The 16,022-nt window shown below is 36.6% G+C and overlaps 2 protein-coding genes across 2 annotated transcripts; both read left to right on the top strand.

The window, feature by feature from the left end:
• Positions 1–7,968: 7,968 nt before the first annotated feature.
• LOC142533251 (large ribosomal subunit protein uL6-like) lies at positions 7,969–9,929 on the top strand. The gene is made up of 3 exons (XM_075639941.1): positions 7,969–8,415; positions 9,348–9,470; positions 9,640–9,929. The coding sequence occupies exons 1-3, from the start codon at positions 8,041–8,043 to the stop codon at positions 9,724–9,726; spliced, it is 585 nt and encodes a 194-aa protein (XP_075496056.1). The 5' UTR covers positions 7,969–8,040; the 3' UTR covers positions 9,727–9,929.
• A 1,588-nt stretch (positions 9,930–11,517) lies between these two features.
• On the top strand, positions 11,518–15,546 carry LOC142533507 (uncharacterized). Its single transcript, XM_075640313.1, has 9 exons — positions 11,518–11,882; positions 12,326–12,569; positions 12,663–12,812; positions 13,822–13,879; positions 13,992–14,084; positions 14,172–14,270; positions 14,558–14,649; positions 14,981–15,040; positions 15,147–15,546. The coding sequence occupies exons 1-9, from the start codon at positions 11,674–11,676 to the stop codon at positions 15,402–15,404; spliced, it is 1,263 nt and encodes a 420-aa protein (XP_075496428.1). The 5' UTR covers positions 11,518–11,673; the 3' UTR covers positions 15,405–15,546.
• Positions 15,547–16,022: the final 476 nt, after the last annotated feature.

A 16,022-nucleotide genomic window follows, 5' to 3' on the forward strand; every position in this document is an offset into this window, starting at 1 on the left:
ATCAAACTAACAAGATTCAACTTGTGAACACTTGCAACTGTTTCACATGGATTGCACAAAAACAAGAACGACAGAATAACACAGAACAAATTTTTCGGGAATTCTCGATTATCAAAAGATGATAGAAATAACACAGATCTTAAAATAGAACAAAGGATAACACAAAACTTAAAATAGAACAAATTTTTGTTTTTGTTTTTGGTAGATATGACAATAGAAACAAAAGGATACCACAGATCTGAAAACAGAATGAAATTTGAGACAGATCTGAAAAATAACAACAACGATACTTACTTGAATTCAATGAGCCAAAGCTCTGATACCAAATGATACGAATCCTCGTACGAATGAAAGGCAAGCACGAATATAGAAATCGCACCCTCAATTCAATAACAAACAAGGAACGATTATGTTGTCCCGATCTTTTGAAACAAGTAACGATTTTGTGATATTCACCTCTAAGCGATTATAACTTAGCAACAAATATCAACGATAAAACAATTGAATTTCAAACGAACCTTCAAAGAACTTGTTTTGACAATCCGTGCGAAGAACAATCGATAAACGCCACAAAGATGAAAATCTTTGATAAGTTTGATTTGATTTTCTTCTTGTGAAGAACAAAGCTAAAAGCTTTGAAAATTGAGAGAACTCAATGTATTTGATATCAATATTTAATAATCTCGTTTTTGGTCATTACAATGCATTATATAATTAATAAAACCCATAAAAAGTAGTGTAGAAAGCATTAAAGAAGATAACTAGCAACTTTGACATGGAAGTTGACAATAGACCGCGGGTGCGCTGCATACTGGACCGCGGGTGCGGTGCCGCTTCGGCGAAGTTCGGATGCAAAGGACCGTGGGTGCGGTCCTTTTAGGAGCGCGGGTGCGCTCGCCTTCCGCGGGTGCGCTCGCCTTCAGGACCACGGGTGCGGTATAGCTTCGGCAATATTCTCTTAAATTTGATTATTATGGACCGCGGGTGCAGTCCCTGAACTGGCGAGGGTGCGCTCCACCTTCGGCAATTGCACTTGAATAACATTCCAAAAACCTCCAATATTATTCACATGATTCCCAACCTCCTCTAATTTAGACATCCAACTTGTAGGACTTCCTTGATAGCTCATCATGAGTCCTTGAAGTGCATCTTTAAACTTCTTACTTCGTCCCCTCGTTATAGGTCCTTCGGGCAACTCCAACGACTCCCATGCTTTCTTTGGTGCTTGAACAACCACGTTTGCATCAGCTTTGCTCCTAAATGGAATTTCTATGGCCGTGGTTCTCAAGCCAAGATTCCTCTAGTTTCTGCCATTGAGATGAATCGATTGTTAAATTCTGGTCATGAAGGTTTTCTGGCTTATGCTGTTGATCTATCGCAAGATGAGCGACGGATTTCTGATATTCCTGTAGTCTGTGAGTTTCCTGATGTGTTTCCAGAAGAGATTCCTGGTTTTCCACCAGAGCGAGAAGTTGAGTTTAGTATCGAATTAATGCCAGGAACTGAACCCATATCTCGAGCACCATATCGTTTAGCTCCTGTTGAGCTAAAAGAACTGAAAGAACTATTACAGGATTTGTTGAGTAAAGGTTATATTCGTCCGAGTTCTTTACCGTGGGGTGCACCGATTCTATTTGTCAAGAAGAAGATGGTACGATGCGGATGTGTATTGATTATCGGCAACTGAATAAGTCTACTGTCAAGAATAAATATCAAGTCCCTAGGATTGACGACTTATTTGATCAGTTGCAAAGGTACTTCGATGTATTCTAAGATTGATCTTCGTTCTGGGTATCATCAAGTGCGAGTTAGACAAGAAGATGTGCCGAAAACAGCTTTTCGCACGAGATACTAACACTTTGAATTTTTGGTTATGCCTTTTGGTTTGACCAATGCTCCTGCTGTGTTTATGGACTTGATGAATCGAGTATTTCGTAAATATCTCGATCGTTTTGTGATTGTATTCATCGATGATATTCTTGTTTATTCCAAGTCTAAAGAAGAGCATGTTAAACATTTGAGAATAGTTCTTCGAATTCTTCAAAAGAAGCAGTTGTACGCCAAGCTATCCAAGTGTGAGTTTTGGTTAGATAGAGTTGTGCTTCTGGGCCATGTCATATCTCAACATGGTATTTCTGTCGATCCAAGTAAAGTGGAAGCTGTTCTGAACTGGGCATGACCGTCCAATGTGCCAGAGATTCGTAGTTTCATGGGTTTAGCTGGTTATTACCGGAGATTTATCGAAAATTTCTCAAATATTGCTAGACCTATCACTCAACTGACTCAGAAAAATCAGAGATTCATTTGGTCCGATGAGTGTGAGTCAAGTTTTGTTGAGTTGAAGAAAAGATTGACTTCTGCACCAGCTCTTACCATTCCAAGTGGTTCTGGGGGATTCGTTGTTTGTACCGACGCATCAAATCGAGGATTAGGTTGTGTACTGATGCAGCATGGCAGAGTTGTGGCCTATGGTTCTCGTCAGTTGAAACCGCACGAGTCTAAGTATCTTGTTCATGACTTGGAATTGGCTTATATCGTTTTTGCTCTCAAGATTTGGAGACATTATTTGTTTGGTGAGCAATTTGTAATTTATTCTGATCACAAAATCTTGAAGTACCCGTTCTCTCAGTCAAATATGAATATGAGACAGAGACGTTGGATGGATCTTTTGAAATATTATGATTGTGAGATCCAGTATCATCCGGAAAAAGTGAATGTCATTGCCGATGCTTTGAGTCGTAAGGTTGTTGATGTTAATTTGTCATCGATTCGTGTTTCTAAGTTACGAGAGGATATTTGCACCTCTGGGTTGAATTTTCAAATCCAAGGTAATGTTGTTTGTGTGTCTCAGATTTCTATTGAGCCAGAGTTGATTCCGATTGTAAAGTCAGCTCAGAAAACTGATGATCGAGTTCTGAAATCTTATGAGTTAGTATCTCAAGGACACCAATCTGGTTTCTCAATTCACTCAGATGATTCTCTTCGGTTGAATGGTAGATTGGTTGTCCCAGATATTCCTGAATTGCGTGCAGCCATCCTTAAGAAGCTCATTGTACTCGATATAGTATCCACCCAGGAGGCAGGAAAATGTATCATATTATACGACCTCAGTTTTGATGGAAGAATATGAAAAAGGATGTGGCTGAGTTTGTGTCTCGTTGTATGATCTGTCAGCAAGTCAAAGCAGAACGAATGAGACCTGGAGGATTACTGCATAGTCTTGAGGTTCCTCAGTGGAACTGGGAGCACATGGCTATGGATTTTGTCACGCATTTGCCACTTACTTCTCGTCATTTCGATGCTATTTGGGTGATTGTCGACAGATTATCTAAATCGGCACACTTTATTCCGTATGAGAGGACGTATTTGTACAAGAAAATGGCTCGTCTGTATATTGAAAATGTTGTGAGACTTCATGGAGTTCCAGTTGCAATAGTCTCAGATCGTGACCCTAGATTCACATCAAAGTTTTGGATTAGTTTTCAAAAAGAAATGGGTACACTGACTTGCGATGAGTACTGCGTACCATCCTCTGATAGATGGTCAGACAGAGCGTACAATCCAGACACTCGAGGATCTGCTTTGAGCTGTAGTCATGGATTTTAAAGACAGTTGGCAGGAAGCTTTACCACTAGTAGAATTTTCATATAACAACAGTTTCCAGGTGACTATTGGTATGGCTCCTTTTGAAGCTTTGTACGGCAGACGATGTCGATCACCTCTTTGTTGGGATGAATTTGGTGAGAAGCAGTTGACTGGACCTGACATTGTTCAGGAAATGCATGATAAAGTCCAGTTGATTTGTCAGAGAATTAAAGCTGCCCAAGATCGGCAAGCTAGTTATGCTAACAGACGTCGTCGACCTCTAGAATTTCAAGTTGGAGATTTTGTGTTTATGAGAATCTCTCCGTTTAGAGATGTTATTCGTTTTGGTATGAGAGGTAAGTTGTCACCTCGTTTCGTTGGTCCCTACGAGATTGTTGAGCATATTGGGACTTGCGCTTATCGTTTGAATTTGCCCCAGTCATTGTCTGGCATCCACGATGTTTTCCATGTTTCTATGTTGCGTAAGTATGAGCCCGATCCGTCTCATGTGATTCATCCTGATGAGGTTGAACTCGACCCTTCTCTATCGTATACTGAGTATCATTTTTGTATCTTGGATCGTAAAGTTAAAGTTTTACGCAATAAAGTTATCCCACTTGTACGAGTTCAGTGGTCGAGGCATGGTTTAGAAGAGTCAACGTGGAAAACAGAAGAGAATATAAGAGCATCTTATCCATATCTGTTTGATTCTTAGTAATGTATTCTTGGTTTTATATCGTGTGCAAGATGTATGTGTATAAACAGAAATTTCGAGGACGAAATTTTTTTTAAAGGGTGGAGAAGTGTAAGGCCCTATAATTAATTATCCGGTAATTTGGCATAATTATAATAATTATTGAGTTGTAAATTAAAATAATTATTTATGCCAAATAAATTCAAGAAGTGTGTTAAAAATATGTATTTTAGAATATCGGAGAATTTAACGATATAAAATACATATAGAGTTTAAATAACACACGGGAGAAAAATAATTACAGACCGGGATTAATGGGCTTGAGTTACTATTTTAGTAATCAAATACACAATATATATAAATATACATATACCTATACACAACTTACCTTTAAAGTGAGAGAAGGAAAAAGCAAAGAAAGAAGAAACCCAATTCCCGCAACCCTTGGAGCAGCTGCAGGAAAGTCGTGATATCTCCTCCGTCCGGCGTCGAAATCTCGATCGGTTTGAGGGGTTGTCTTCCTTACATCAGTACCTTCATTTTGAGCCATAAAACACTAATTTTTAGCAAGGAAGCGAGCAGATCGAAGCTCCATTTCGTGAGTCCTGTTTCTGTGCAGTATTTTGGTGAGTTCGGTTTTTGTGCTTCTGAAATTCGAAGTTTTGTGTATCGTGCGTTAAGAATCTCGACTTGTGATTCAAATAGAACTTGTAGTTCAGTTTGTTAGCTTTCTATAGCCACTAGAATCATCAAATTTTGATAAGAAACGGATTTGATATGATTTTTCTACCAAAACGTGTTAAAATGGAATTCTGTGTTGGAGCTGTGTACAACACCTACTATAATTCGGCTTAATGGCATATATGCACTCAGATTTTGGGTTTTTGGTTAAAATAAAAGTTGTAGAGCTATGTGTTGTCTTCGTAATGATATCAGAATCGTTAAATTTTAGTAAGAATTGAGCAAGTTATGGTGGTTTTTCTGAAACTGCTCAGTAGGAGAATTATGTCCGAAAATCTGTTGAGTGGCAGTGTGTTCTTGATAATTCTGTGATTAATCTACTGAGATTTGGAAGATGATTTCTTCTAAAAAAGTTAGATATTCGAGTTATCTTTCATTTTCAATTGGCGGATATTGATTTGAGTTAATATTGAGCGAATTACGAATTTTATGCTTTTTTTGCCAAATTGGACATTGGTATGAAATTAGTTTTCATGATTGGCTTATTGTTGCTTTGTTTAGGCTGAGGGTCTTGAAGTGAAGTTGTTATTGGATTGTCAAGTTGGTATAGGTATGTTACAGCTCAGTAACATACGACGGTAAAACATAAATTATGTTTAATTGTCATTATGTGTTACATTGATCGTGTTTATGACTTGTTGACTGTGGTAATTTGTTAAATGCCTTCGTTGTGATATATGTTTATTATTGTGACATATTATTGGCATTTAGCATAGGCATACTGTTATGACATTCATGTTGAGCCCTATAGTTCTTGTTAGCCGTTGTTGATATTCATTGTTATCTGGCACTGTTGTTCATCTCGGGATCATAGTGTGGCTGATAGGCCTATACACATGAGACCGTAGATGTAATTGAACAATCCCGTTGTTAGTGCAGCCTTTTGAGGTGAGCGCTGGGGTTGTGTCATCTAGTTCATTCTGTTGTGCCATCCGGTTATATCGTATCAGCTGTATGGAGGCCGAGTCAGGGGTGTTATTCATCACAGCTTGGCATACCTCGCATACTTGGCAGGGCGGTTTAGCTGCATGACGATGTAGCTCCCCTGTGTTGTTGCTCGAGCATTATTCCAGTTGTTATCGTACTGTTTGTTGGCTCCTGTTATCTCGATTATTCGTTGAGCCTTTCATGCATTGCATATTACATTTTATTATATGATTATGCATGATTTATGTTTATTGTTGTTATTGTTGAACTGTTTCATACAAGAATTCTAATCTCAGTTGTTTACTGGGGGGCTGCTGTGGTTGTTATTGGGCACCATGGTAGATCTCCCGAGTCGTTTTGCAGTGTCAAGCCGAAGTTCCGTCAGTGGAGCTCGGGATTGAGGTTGGATTGCTTGGTTCTGTTCAGTGGAGTCTCCCAGTTAGTCTATATGTATGTCTTGAGTTTGTCTTAGTCATGTATTGTACTTTATTTGTCGGGGAGATGCCTGTGTATCTGTAGTGATATTTGGTTGTTCTTGTGATGTTCTGAGTCGACTATGTGATATTTATGATCTGGTGAGTACTTGGTAAGTTTTAATTTCTGCGTAGTCCTGGCCAGTGCGACTATATGTTGTTTAACTTCGGTTTTTAATTTAACGACTCTAGTTGGAGTATATTTTGATATAAACTGCTGCTTGAGTTTTCGGGATGTCCTACTTATGGGAAGGTCATGCCGAAATTTTTCTTTGCCCTGAGGTCCGTTTTAAAGTATTTTAAACCTTTTTCCGCTGTAGCTTTAAGTCAAACCATTATTGTTTGATCATTAATTGTCATTAGAGTAAATGAGCCTCACATATTCTCACTCATTTCAAAATAATTTCTAGAAGAATCACTTTAAAATAAGCAAAAACTCTCCACACACTCTCTATATTCATCAAAAAAATTATTTCTTAATTCATCATCATCATCATCTTTAAGAATTCTTTCTTAATTTCTTAATTTCTTATTAGTTTCTTATTATTAATTCAAGCCCAAAAATCTCACTATAACTTTGTTTGATGTATAAGAATTTTAAATACACAAGCCGCAAGAGTTCAAACTGAGAACTCCACTGGGACACATAGAAACTATAAATAAATGTAGAATCAACAAAATTAACTTAGTATGGCCAGAGCAATTCATATTTAACTAGCGTGATTTGCAAAAAATTACGTTAGCTATACAGATGTACTTAATTCGCATAAAAAAATAGCGGTTGAAGATTCATTATCATAATAATAAGTGCACAGTTGTAACTAGTAAGATTCATGTCTTTCCATTTTATCGAAATCTATATTTAGTATTATTTTCGTAACTCAAACTTTTAAACCATAAACATTAGTCGAAATATTACGTTTCAAAAACTTTTATTACTCAACAATAGCAAACACCTCTCCATATGTCAAAATTCTTCAAAACTCAAACTCAGATATCATGGATCGATTTTATTTATTTTTTGCGTTGAGACGGATTTATTTGTAAGTTATAATAATTGAGATTAGGTCTTTTGTGAGACGGTCTCATGAATCTTTATCTGTGAGACGGATCAACCCTACTGATATTAACAATAAAAAGTAACACTCTTAGAATAAAAAGTAATATTTTTTTATGAATGATCCAAATGAGTGATATGTCTGACAAAATACGACCCCCGTGAGACCGTCTCACACAAGTTTTTTGCCAATAATTGATTAGTTCCTCAAAACATAATGGAATTGAAAACCATGGTGTGTGCACATATATATAAGGTATATAATATAGAAATTTTCGATTTAAAATAACAAAAATACGATCTCCAAAATTTGGAAAACACTTGATTTTATCCTTGAATTAGTTATTCATAAGTGTGAACTGAACAAGTATTCCGGGGCTTACTCGAGGCCCGTAATTTGATTTTATTAGAGAACGTTAACGGCCCAATATATAGAAGGCCCACAAAAAATCTAGGGCTTCCACGCAACCTGGGTATAAATTTTCTCCCCAAGGGTTTCAACTTCCGCCATTTCCCCCACTTCACGCTGTGAGTCGAGAGAAGGAAGAAAACACTCGCGGAAGATGAAGACAATCCTCTCCTCCGACTCCATGGATATCCCAGAAGGTGTGAAGATCAAGGTGAAGGCCAAAATGATCGAGGTTGAAGGCCCCAGGGGGAAGCTCTCCCGCAACTTCAAGCATTTGAACCTCGATTTTGAGCTTATTACCGATGAGGCCACTGGCAAGAAGAAGCTCAAGATTGACGCTTGGTTCGGATCGCGGAAGACCTCCGCCTCTATCCGCACCGCCCTCAGCCACGTCAACAATCTGATCAAGGGTGTCACCGTTGGATACCGCTACAAGATGCGTTTCGTCTACGCTCACTTTCCCATCAACGCCTCCATCACCAACACCGGGAAGGCCATTGAGATCCGTAATTTCCTCGGAGAGAAGAAGGCATGTCGTTTTTCGTGCGTCGTTTATGATTATTTTATGTTCGCTTGTGAAATTTTTTGTTTCTTCTGGTGATGAGTTTGACTTTATTTGGTAATGTTTTTCTTTGGTTGGATGTCTGAATATGTGGTGTGTTGTTGCATTTAGTTGTTCGAAGGGTTTTGATTGGATCAACGGGTGAGTGTCTTGTTTATTTGCTCTCTGTTTCTGTTCGTTATTGGTCGATTTCACCAATCTTTGGAATTTAGCCAGTCATGATTTACTAAGTAAAATGTAGGTTCATCTTGAACTGTTGGTTCGATTAAAAGTGTTATTTTCTGGTTTTTAATGTTCGAATGATATTTTTTTTGTCAGAATTGTTGTGATTTGTTTAAAGTTGAGTATCGGTTTCAAGGTAGAGTTGGAAGTATAAATGTTCAGCTTTGAGGATGTGTATTGAATCTTTTTAGCTGGAAAACGTGTATTGCATTATGTTGCCATGTGCTGGGTAGAGTTCTTTTTATAATTATACATTTGGATTCTATTTTTTGGATTTGATCTCTGCTATCTTGTCTTGGAATTATGTTTGCTGTAGAGGAACCTTGATATGTATTTAGTTCGTGTAACTTGTAATGTGTAGAAAAATATAGCATTGATTGAATGATATGAATGAAACATTTGAATTGATTCTCCGTTTGAAATACTTTACCAATGTTCTGAATTTGTTATATGTATCATTTTCACTAGTGTGGATAAGTGATATGTACTTGTTCTGTTTCTGTATTACATGCAAGTAATTGGTTATTCTTGAATTCCTATTACTTGTTCTTGGTGCGCACTGCTTAGATTACGGGGTACATTTCTGGTAGTGTATTTGTGTATTTATTGGCTTTTTATCACTGAATCAATGCCAAGTTGGGCCAGTTTTTACATTTTCCTTTTATTATTTATACCAGGTGAGGAAGGTGGATATGCTTGAAGGGGTTTCAATTGTGCGATCTGAAAAAGTAAAGGATGAATTGATTCTGGATGGGAATGACATTGAGCTTGTTTCTAGATCTGCAGCCTTGATAAACCAGGTACACGAAGAATCTTTTTCTACAGGACTTAAATTTGTTTGGATTATACACGTGAATATAATAATTCTTTCCTCTAATATTATATATCTGTTTGGGTTTGGATGAAGTACTTTATTTTGCCTGCTTCTCACGCCTTAACCTGAGACTGATGTCTGTGTTTATTGGACAGAAATGTCATGTGAAGAACAAGGATATCCGGAAATTCCTCGACGGTATCTATGTTAGTGAGAAGGGAGCCATTGCTGAGGAAGAATGAGTAGTTAAGGCATAGGATCACCCTTTGGATCGGTTCCTTTTCTTTTTTTTTATCTTGGGCTTGTTTTTAATTTAATGCTTGTTTTAATATTACCTTTGGACATTTTTTGAAGATGATGGATTAACATAGTTTTGTATCAAGAAATGCCTTTTGGCATGGTTGATTTTGCCCCAAGCAGTAATGAACCCTTGAAATTAGTAGCATAGGTCGTGTGATTTGTGTTTCGAGTTAATATATGAGTTCGACTAAATATTGTTAGGGTGCGTTTGGGACTTCGGGTTTGCAGCTTTGAAATCCAAGACCCAAAATCCATTGCATTTATTTGGCCGAAAGTTAGATAATGAATAGAAGTCCATATGTAGTTTGATTTAATATGTATTTGACGTGTTTAAGATTGTATTTGAAATCCAAATTTTGCCAATTTAATTATCATTTTAAAAAAAATTATTCACCCATTGGAAGGAACTAATGTTAGTTAGTTACATGATGATATTTAACAACTAAAAGTAGGATTCGGAGTGATTTGTGAATGAGCATTTCAAGGTTGGTGAAATCATTAGGATGAAACCGCAGGAGCCTTTAATTATATGCAATACACCGTGGGTTCGCTTGGTTTTTAGGATGTGATAATTGAATGATTGATAATTTGATTGATAAATGTTTGATAAGTTAATATATGTAATTTGAGATATATATAATATCATGTGTGGTGTGAAATAAACAAGAGGGATAAAATGTTGATAAACTGATTTTTGACCAAAATACCCTTTAATATTTTAATTTAAATAAATTTTATTTTTATTCAGATCTTTCGAAGAAATGGGATATAGTTGCCATAATTGTTCACTTCTCCCCTAAGCATCGCTCTGTATCCCAAAAAATCTGACGGGAAATGAAAACCTCTTCCACATCGTTCTTCCTTCAAGATCGTAAGTCGAGGTCAGATCCGTGAAAGATATGAACCGAAGTTGTAGTTTATCGAGTTTTACCTTCGAATAAATACATAACCAATACTCACACATAGATTCAAAGTCGTTAGTTTATCGAGTTTTACCTTCGAACAAACTTGAAAATTGAACAGATCGGACTTAGAAATGAGGATTTTTTGTTCACCACTTTCGATTTCTAAGGTACTGCGCTTCCATCGATTCTTCAGAAGGAAGAAGGAGAATGACGTGTCCGTAGGCCACTTGCATTTTTTTTAATATAGAGAAGGGGTATTTTGGTCAATAAACGTTATGTGAGCAGCAGGATAAATACTATCCACAATAAATGCATGGATTTGTTGTCCAAGGAGAACAGTAAAGTTTATCTAACTAATAGTCAATATCACATTTATAAACGAAAGCAAACAAAAGATAACTAAACAATCCCACCTTAATAAGGCTAACCAAACTGGGCCTATATGTTTGTTAATATTTGATTGAATAATTTACAATTATTACAAATCAATATAATATAATCGTCATTCGATTTTAAACACCAATCTCTCCATGATATATTAGTGATGTCTTTGTATGCTAAACTCTGACTATAAATTAAGTCTACTTTCACAGCAGCTCAGATCATGTTGTTTGTGATGATCCATAAAATCAATTTAATTACGTTGTGCAATGCAAGACGATAATTTTTTTATGGATTACGAAATAAAAGAAAAATTGGTCGTTCAATTTCACCAGATGAAGGATAAAAAATCAAGTAAAATATCATCAAAATATTTATTTAATAAATTAAGAGAGAATATTTTAAAAATAAATACCAGATATGTGTAAAAGTAAAACCCAAAGCTCGTGCGCTGCTTCCCAGGAAGCCGAGGCCGCGTTTGGCTGGTGATATCCAGTTTTCTTGTTCAACAAGCCGCGATGGGTTTAAATAGGGCTTCCCTTCAATTTCCCACCCAAACCCAATTTCTTCCCAATCAAGCCATCTTCCTCCACATAATTCCTCATGAATACCGTCAAATCCAGCTCTCTCTACAAGCTTCGAACTGTCAAGTACCTCCTCGCGCCTCAATCGCCGATCAGCTCACGTGCTATCTCCACCGCGCCTCCGCCGCTTCTCAGGCAGCCTTCTACTTGCATGTCTACTCGTTATCTTTCCGCTCCGTTCTCTGCACCCGTTCGCCACATCGGTTACTCCCGCGACCCCCACACTAGGTACTTTTACTGACTTGTCAATGTTCTTTCCGATTTATTTACTATTTTGTCAGCGTTTGACGTGAATTCTGTAGCTGCATTGCTAATAATTTCAGTTCGTATTTCCGTTATCATCACGAGGTTATATTTGCTGCTGCTTTTTTGTTGATTATTTTGTGCTAACCTAGTGTTAATAAATACTATTGTTACAATTTTTTTTTTTTTTTTGGTTATTTATCGCCAAAAATGAAAGAGAATGACGATGCTTGTAAAGTTATCCTACATGATGGATGTAAATAAAATCATCATTGAGTGGATCAAGGAATTAACATAATGCATTCATAAATTGTGTCCCGTATTTATTTTAATATGCTTGAAATCTTGTCGAATCAATTGATAATGCAAAACTTATACTACTTTCTGACCAACCGATCATGTAACTGATAGTTTGATGTTTGATCAAGTTATGAAATTAAACCACCGGTGAATTGGGGAATTCGAATTGTCCCTGAGAAGAAAGCATTTGTTATTGAGCGATTTGGGAAGTATGTGAAAACCTTGACTCCTGGAATCCACTTGTTGATTCCACTGGTTGACAAGATTGGTTACGTGCATTCACTAAAAGAAGAAGCAATTCCCATTCCTGATCAGTCTGCCATTACCAAGGACAATGTTAGCATCCAAATTGATGGGGTTCTCTATGTTAAGGTGCGTATATCTATCTGCATGCAATTTGATGGGGTTTATTTTGGATTGGAAATGAACTTCTGAATAGAACATGTTACTTTTTTTCCTCTGAAGATAGTGGACCCGCACTTGGCATCTTATGGAGTTGAGAATCCATTGTATGCAGTGATTCAACTCGCGCAGACAACCATGAGGAGTGAGCTTGGTAAGATAACTCTTGACAAGACTTTTGAGGAAAGGGATACTCTTAACGATAAAATTGTGGTGAGTATTTGATACTGGGCTTTTAGTTATTGATTCTTGCAATAACAAGATAGGTTTTTCTTGCATTTAAAGGATTAGTTTGTCGTTGCTCTTGCAATTACTGGGATTTAAGTGTTTGTTGTAGTTGATATTGGCTTACTATACAGTTTATCACATCAGTATTCGTCACTAGTATTTATCAAATGAAAAAGGATGTCGGTAGATGTTTGTATACTCTTTAACATGTACTTGGTTTTTGTGTATTTATGACAAGCAAACAAGATATTTTGGTTGGAGGGGGCACTTATGATAATGATGCTAGACAGACTTGTGTAAAATATGAAGCAAGGTGGTGTTTGAATCAGAGTAGATTAATCTGTGTCATTATGTCAGAAAGTTAGTCGATGCAACATGTTTGATATTTGTGTTCTTGTATGTTTTGTAAACTCAGTTATCTTAAAAGTCATGACAGACTTTCTTCTAGCATTTGATAGTAATATGAGGCTTGCTTGTACTTAACAGTTTTATCCTGTGTATATAGCAACTTTCCAGATAAAAGGAAAGTGTAAACTAGAAATTTCAAGGGAGTGCATGCCTTCTGGTCAGTTGATATTCACTATTGCTATGTTTGGTATGTAGGATAGGATAACTAATTGGATTGATGACAAAACTTAAGGTAAGGATATATAATTGGATTCTCAATCCTCCCAAAACAATGGGATGTCTTTTCACCCAAATAGGTTTTTTTTATCATGACCTTCTTGATTAATTGGACCAATAAAAAATGAGACAAACATGAGTTTAACAATCTATCATTTGCTTATCACTCATACCAAACATACCCTATAAATATTAAGTATATCAAGTATGTGTGCATGACTAACAGTAAAATAATATATATAATTAGTATGTGTGTTTTTTGGTGGCCATTCATCTTGCTATACAAAATATTTTCATGTTACTTGATAGTCAGCTGCGCCCCACCTCTTCAAATACTTTACAGAGTGTTTTGAAAATATGTTTGGTGTAGATTGCTATCAATGAAGCTGCACAAGATTGGGGTCTAAAGTGCCTTCGTTATGAAATAAGTGAGTACTGTTTTTTTTCCTTTTTAAGAATAATTATTTGACTGCTTGTTCTAGCAAAAATTTTCATGGATTCCTGCTGCGACATGTTCAACGATCCCTCTTCCGATTTCAGGGGATATATGTCCTCCGCGTGGAGTAAGGGCTGCAATGGAGATGCAGGCTGAAGCAGAGCGCAAAAAGAGAGCTCAAGTTTTGGAGTCTGAAGGTAATAGATTTTACTTTCTTCTCTTGGTATGCTAACTTTTCATGTTTCATAGTTGTGGAAAGCTAATTACTGTTCATATATAAACAGGAGAAAGGCAGGCAAACATTAATATCGCTGATGGAAAGAAGAATGCAGTGATCCTTGCATCAGAAGCTGCAAAGCTGGACCAAGTTAACAGAGCTCAAGGTTGGTTACCGTGTGGCTTACTCGAGCTTTTGTTTAACTATTCAATAACATTGAATAATTGGAACCCAAATGATTGAATGATGTTCAGCCATTATATGTTACTGTGGAGGATACTCGGTTTGCTATCGATGATAATCAGTCATCACTAACATTGGCTATCATTTTCGTGTAGATTTTGGTGAATGTTAATATATTATAATCCATGACATTGTACATCTTGCCAGTACGTTTGACTTTTACCATCTGAATCCCTTGAATTTTTTCCTCTTGAATTTATGCTATAATAGGAGAAGCAGAAGCTATCGTTGCTAGATCACAAGCAACTGCAAAAGGGATTGATATGGTGTCAGAGTCGCTTAAGAGAACTGGGGGTGTCGAGGTCAGTTTTTTCATCTTCTTTAATCTCTGTAATCAACCAGTTTAATAATCATGTTTATGGTGAAAATTTTTGTAGCTCTTGAAGTTGATTATTTTTGCTTCTATTTTCTGACATCCTTAACCTCCTCATTTTCACTTGATGAAGATGTAAAAAACGTTCATTCCCCATTGCTAGTTTTGGTGGCCCGCATTTATATTTTTGGTGTGTGGGGGTGGGGTTAAAAAATTATTCGATAATTCTTTTTGCTAAAATTAGTTGTATGTAATCCAATAAAGCTTTTGGCATTAGCCGTTTGATATTCATTGAGGATGATCATGCATTGAACTTGCAGGCAGCAAGTTTAAAAATCGCCGAGCAATATGTTCATGCCTTCAGTCAGATTGCAAAAGAGGTGAGGCACATTCAATCCCAGGTCATGTTATAGTAAGGTTAAGTGTAGCGTCAATGTCCAATAAACATTACTGTTTTGAACATTTTCCCTATTTTCACTGATCTAGGGAACGACTATTTTACTTCCCTCGAGTCCCTCCAATCCTGCCAGCATGATGGCTCAAGCCCTCACTGTGTACAAGAACTTGATTGGCAACAAATCGCCCAGCGGACCTCCCCAGAATCCTGACATGATGGAGCAGATTAAAAGTGACACTCCGTCTTGGGAATCTGGTGATGAAGCTGGTCCCGAAGATAGTAATAGCCGTGCGGGCGACCCTGTTTTTTCACTGCAAAGGCCAAAGAAGGATAAAAGTGGAATATAATGAGGTTATGCCAATTGCCAACTCTATTCGAAAAAAAATTTCTTTTTAGCGTTCTTTTTACAGTGATGAGCTCTGTCCCAATATTTTGTTACCGTGAGAAATTATGAGAATCGAAAACTGCGTAGAAAGTAGATTTGAGTAAGTATATTCTTTTTGAGAGAGCTCTTTCATTGCCTATGGCCTTGAGACCCAACGGACAAGAACAATATTTCCAAACAAGTTCGTTAGGATTTCAAATCACTTGTCCAAAACACCATTGTTCCACAATTATTATTTCTCTCTTTACTTTTTCGAATGCTAGTATTAATTGTTATGAATCACAAGGAGTTTTAAAATCTACTTCCTAAATACCTTTTAGAAAATGTTCTGTAACTTTTCCGAATAGCCATTTAGAATTATTTGTTGTTATCCTGGCGTGATTCTTTTATATTTCCAAACTTTTTAATTATTTAAACTAAAATTTCAGACTCTATTTCATGGAATATAATATTATTATAAATTATTTTGAATAAAATACATGGAATATAGTTATTTAAACTAAAATTTCAGATTCTATCATGCTTTCGTATTTTCATGTGGTTCATTCTTGTACAAAACTAATTATATATGGATAGGACA

The sequence above is a fragment of the Primulina tabacum genome, chromosome 18, assembly GCF_025594145.1.
Source record: "Primulina tabacum isolate GXHZ01 chromosome 18, ASM2559414v2, whole genome shotgun sequence".
NCBI lineage: Eukaryota > Viridiplantae > Streptophyta > Magnoliopsida > Lamiales > Gesneriaceae > Primulina > Primulina tabacum.

Bases quoted from the DNA above. Each gene is read 5' to 3' on its own strand.
- LOC142533251 (XM_075639941.1), top strand. From the start codon at position 8,041: ATGAAGACAATCCTCTCCTCCGACTCCATGGATATCCCAGAAGGTGTG. The intron at 8,416-9,347 runs GCATGTCGTTTT...TATTTATACCAG, and splicing joins ATTTCCTCGGAGAGAAGAAG to GTGAGGAAGGTGGATATGCT. The intron at 9,471-9,639 runs GTACACGAAGAA...TTTATTGGACAG, and splicing joins CTGCAGCCTTGATAAACCAG to AAATGTCATGTGAAGAACAA.
- LOC142533507 (XM_075640313.1), top strand. From the start codon at position 11,674: ATGAATACCGTCAAATCCAGCTCTCTCTACAAGCTTCGAACTGTCAAG. The intron at 14,650-14,980 runs GTCAGTTTTTTC...TTGAACTTGCAG, and splicing joins AGAGAACTGGGGGTGTCGAG to GCAGCAAGTTTAAAAATCGC. The intron at 15,041-15,146 runs GTGAGGCACATT...TCACTGATCTAG, and splicing joins TCAGTCAGATTGCAAAAGAG to GGAACGACTATTTTACTTCC.